Source organism: Plasmopara halstedii (genome assembly GCF_900000015.1).
Source record: "Plasmopara halstedii genome assembly, contig: Scaffold_54, whole genome shotgun sequence".
In the NCBI taxonomy this organism is placed as follows: Eukaryota; Oomycota; class Peronosporomycetes; order Peronosporales; family Peronosporaceae; genus Plasmopara; species Plasmopara halstedii.
The window spans coordinates 137489-142272 of record NW_020186975.1 but is presented as its reverse complement, the minus strand read 5'-3'; the positions used below and the strand labels follow the sequence as shown (position 1 = coordinate 142272).

The 4784-nt window shown below is 49.2% G+C and overlaps 1 protein-coding gene across 1 annotated transcript; it reads right to left on the bottom strand.

The window, feature by feature from the left end:
* Positions 1-364: 364 nt before the first annotated feature.
* Positions 365-640, bottom strand: PHALS_11372 (uncharacterized protein; the record flags this gene model as incomplete). Its single annotated transcript, XM_024724792.1, has 2 exons — positions 365-556; positions 626-640. 2 exons carry the CDS (start codon positions 638-640, stop codon positions 365-367), a joined length of 207 nt encoding a protein of 68 aa, XP_024571862.1.
* Positions 641-4784: the final 4144 nt, after the last annotated feature.

Here is a 4784-nt window from a genome sequence, read left to right as displayed (position 1 = left end):
TCTGGATCGAAGTGACCAATATCGATCAAATTGTTAATGAAGCTCGTCAAGACGTCTAAGTCATGGGGTTGACAGCGCTTGAGGCGGTACACAAGTTGAGGAATTGTCATGTACATCATTGGGATTGTCAGCAAAGATGAAACAAGTCTTCGCAATTTGTACGAGGCTGGCCACTCCACTTTATATTATTTATAATCATGGTGTTCATCATTTGAAAGCACGCTGAGTCAAATTGGTTGTCGAGACGAGTCAAAATATTTTGATATGCAGCAATTAGCGTGTCGGGCGCTGCAGACACGGTACGTGATTGCAACGCTCCATTAAAGTTCTGGCCACTTCGTCAACGTTAAGGTCATATTCCGTATTATAATTGTATAATCCCGTGGTACTCATTGGCGTACCCAGTAACTTCAGGAGGGTCGAGATGCATAAGACGTTCCACTATTAGCGCTTGGTAAGCCGTACCATACACGAAAGTGTTGCCGCCATTTGAAAGCTTTGAGATCAATTTGTGAAGGTCAAGCGCCGCACTTCCGCGAAATCCCAAACTTGGATTCTAGATCTATGGCATATGACTCAGCTTGGGCAGGGTCCAGTGACCCACAATCCAAAATCGTGCTCTTACCGCTTCCACGGGCATCAAATAATTGCAGATTATTTAATTCGAAATTTAGCATGTAAGCGAAATGATCCACTACGTATAAACAATGTCCTAAAGGTTAGTAATGATGCTATCCATTCATATAAAAAGCTACTTACTAGTTTGAAGCTTGTTCCCAAAACCCATATAAACGGTCTGGGAATGAAACGAAGGAAATCGTTTTACAAGGATTTCGATGGTCTGGTGGACTCTCTCGGGCGCTGTACAAATGTCAGAGTAGCACAAAGATGCCGAGAACTTGCTACACTGTCAGTGCTGCGGTTCCGTTGTCAAGATCCATAGCATTGGTGTACAGGCGGCAGGGATACCATTTGGACAACTCATGTCTTTTGGAAGCGGAGGCCTGTACAAAACATAATGCGACGAAAGCCAAACTTAAATTTCATTTCGATAGGGATGAAGACTTGTTAGACGAAGTAAATTGCGGAATGATGCATTGTTCTCATAAAGTCTAATGACCTTCATAGAGCTCGTCAGACAAGTTTGAATCTCCGAGCCGCAAAGTCAGCTATTATAAGCCAGCTGATTGTATGAGATGGCCCTGGATCAGAAGCTTTTGGAAGATTGGCGGTAACGCTTTTCGACGGATCCAGTAGTGATTACATCAGATGAAGTCTATTGGTAAGACATCACTTAATCAGACAAAGAGCCTTTACGGAAGAGTTATGTCGAGAATGTCGACGAAACAATATGCGATGGGGTTGCTGTGCACCTTGAGCTAGTTCACTTCAACAAATGCACCGAATATTCGTCTGCATGTTTCTATCTAAGAGCTGAACTGAACCGATTGCTCCGAGTATCATATCGAAATTTTGTTAGTATTACCATCTACAATACTAAAAAAATTGTTTGAGGCTAGAAGTTTGTACACCATGACATTGTAAAGGGTGTAATGACTCCGCAAATTCTGCATTTGTACTGTATCTGAATTTAATCACTATGCCTCCCTCTGCAATAAATACCAGATCATTCGACCTAATTCGGGGATAAGTTAGAGTTGTAAGTACATTTTTTTGGTTCACTTTCCTTCTAGTCCCAATTCTGTCCCTGCAGCGGGGCTACCGAAGCGTTGCGCTTAAAGGAAGCGTAATTTAGGTCACCGACCTTTTGTTCTATACTTAGAACAAGTACGAGTTAGCAGATCGCAATTTGCTTTCTCCAAGAGTAATTCTTGCCTTAACCCAAGATTAATTACTCTTCCGTCTACAATTCAAAACTGATTTTTATTTATTTTAATCTGCGGCAAAGCCGCTTGATTTTGAATGTTTAGATTTCCCCAAATATAAATAGTAAAATCTAAATGCATGCATAACTACCGTATTCTTGTTTGGCTGCAGTCACACCATGTCCATCTTGTGTGACACACACCCCTGTTACCAGGGTACATGTAACCCCGTTACACTCTCCCACGTTAAAATTGAGAATATGTACAGTTCCAATCGATTATTGCCTCAACGAGGCTCGCGTGTCCGCTAGACACTACAACTTAATTCATTGGAATAAAGGACTTCCGTGCTCTATGAGCCCTGTTTAACGACACTGAAATCAATAAGTCTCGCTGGTTTTGACAGCGAAGACAGGCAGAGCACAACTTCGTCTCCCGCACGCGGTACAATATCGGACAGTGCGTCCGCGGCACCGAGGTATATACGTCCTAGGCTCGATGAGCACGAGCGTCGCGCTTTGCGCACGCTCTCAATGACAAGTGACCTTGTTTAGGATGTGGAGGTGGTCGACTACGAGTCTGGCACTACTTTTCCCGCATGGATGACGAGGAAGGCGAGCTGCGCCAGCGGCGTGATACGACCCTGCTCGCACCTTGCGGACCCCATGTCCGTTTCCTGACTTTTCGTCAACCGAGGGACGTGGTGTAATCACCCAACGACCTCGACGGGGCGTAAGGTCGGCAGCTGGAAGCTGCCCATAAAGCGGCTCTGGAGCGCCCATTCACGGCCGGTCATTGACGCTCGTGTGAAATATGGCTCCGCCCAGCGGATCTTGCTGGGGAAACGACGGACGCGGTAACTCGATCGTTACGCATCCACACGATCGGGTCCCCGGCCATTACGGAAGCTGGATTTGCCAAAAGGAAAGCTCTTCGAGCTCGTTTCTTGGTTCCACATGAAGTTCCGTTGGAAGCTTATCGCACTCGTCTGAGTGCTCAACGAGGTGGCCCCGTGTACCCGCAACGCGGACAATAATTGTAGTGCTCGCCCCTGGCGAAAGCGCTTCAGATGACGAAGCGCTCTTTGAGCGATGGGTGCAACAGCATTGAAAACTTTACTCACTGTATAACCTACATTTGAGCCACAAGGAAGTGGAAGTGGGTGCGAAGCGACACCTTCGATTTGAATTTGCCAGACTCAAGGCATGCCCTCAACTTCCTTCGGAATGTCGCCCTGCGACGTATGGGTTAACCCTTCACGCTCCCGCGAGCTCTGTTTCTGCGACCGCAAGAGCTCAGGGCCACTTTTGATCTCAGCTCATGGCCCTTCTACTTCCCTGGCTGTTGTCGGAAAGCGCGGGGTGTCTGATGACGCGGGACGTCCTGATCTTTCCGATCAAAAGCGTTCACGGCGACTTGGCGATCTTGCCGAAATGGCGCCTCATACTCCCGCTAGTATCCGGAGGCGTGATATTCCCGCCACTTCACCAGATATTGGGTTTCGCCCTGGTGACGACGTCGTCCAACAAGACGTTCCACGTGATAGTGGACGTCACCGTTCTCATCGAGAAGAGTCGGTGGCGGACGGTGACGACCGGGTCGATCGCCGTTCGGTGACTCGCGATGCTCTTCGAGTCCTTGAGGATGAGATACTTCGTGATCGGAGCTCCCTCGGCGTCATGCTAAAGTAGCATATCGCTGCGCGGACGCTCTTGACGATTTAAAGCACGTCGTGCGCCAGCTGCCTTGCCTTGAGGAATACCGCGCTCTATCGGAGTGTTTCCTATCCGTGGAGCAGGCAAATGCGTCGCTGCATGCGACGGTGGAGCGCTTGGCGCCATTAGAAATGAAGGTTGTTGCACTCCGTGCACAGAACCAGTTGCTGGTTCAGCTTCTAGGTGGCCGAGGTCCCGTGGGATCCGCTCCGGCGCCAACACTTCCGCGTTCACTTGCGCCGGGACCCGGTACGGCTCGAGCAAGCCCACGTAAAACTCTTGGTGGGTGCGCATCCGTTTGGGAAATTTTAGCGTATACGCTAGGCCCCGCTTGGCCAAACCTTAAACGGTGCAATAAACCGTGGACGAAGCTTCGTCCGGTAGATAGCGGAAGATGCATGTGTAGGCATGTTTTTGGAACTTAATAAAACCAGGTTCCCGACCTTAAAGCTCTCCACTTTGTCTCTTCCGTTTGCATATTGTTTCTACAGGTCTTGGCATTCAGCCATCGCATCGCGAACGTGTCGTAGGACACTAGGTCTGGTAGACAAGAAGTCATCGACTTCTTTACGGATGGTGAGGATGTTGACATCAGCTAGCCGTTGGGCTATTCCTCCCCCCAAGCCCTGAGCCATGGGATGGCGGCGTCAGCCGGAAGCGAGGGCGAATCAGCCCGTTCACGTAGAACGGCGTGTAGCCAGTAGACGAATGCACTGCATTGTTCAGTGCAAACTTTATGAGTGGCAACATGGCGCTCCAGCGCCTCGGCGTCTCAGCGCAGACGCTACAAAGAACGTCTTTGATGACGCGATTCACCCTTTTTGTTTGACCATCGGTCTGCGTATGCCGCTGCCGACATATCCAAATTGGTGCCGAGCACCTAACAGATAGTCGACCGAAATTTTCCCGTGAAATGGGGGTCTCTATCAGATTTAATCGACTCTGGGAGTCCGTGTTGTCGAAAAACACGATCTACAGAAAGCGTAGCTGTACCGACCCCGTCGATGGTGTCTGGCACCGCCACCAAATGAGCCATCTTGCTCAACCGGTCGACGAATACCACGGCACCCGTGTTGCCTGCCGAATCGTTCGGCAGGCCAAACACAACGTCCAGACCCATGGACTGCCAGCACCCAGTGGTACCGGTAAGCTGGCCAGCGGCGCAACCGCATTTGGAGAGAGTTTAACTCGCTGAAACGTCTCACACGTGCGCACATAGTTGCTTGTCTATTTGTACAGCTTG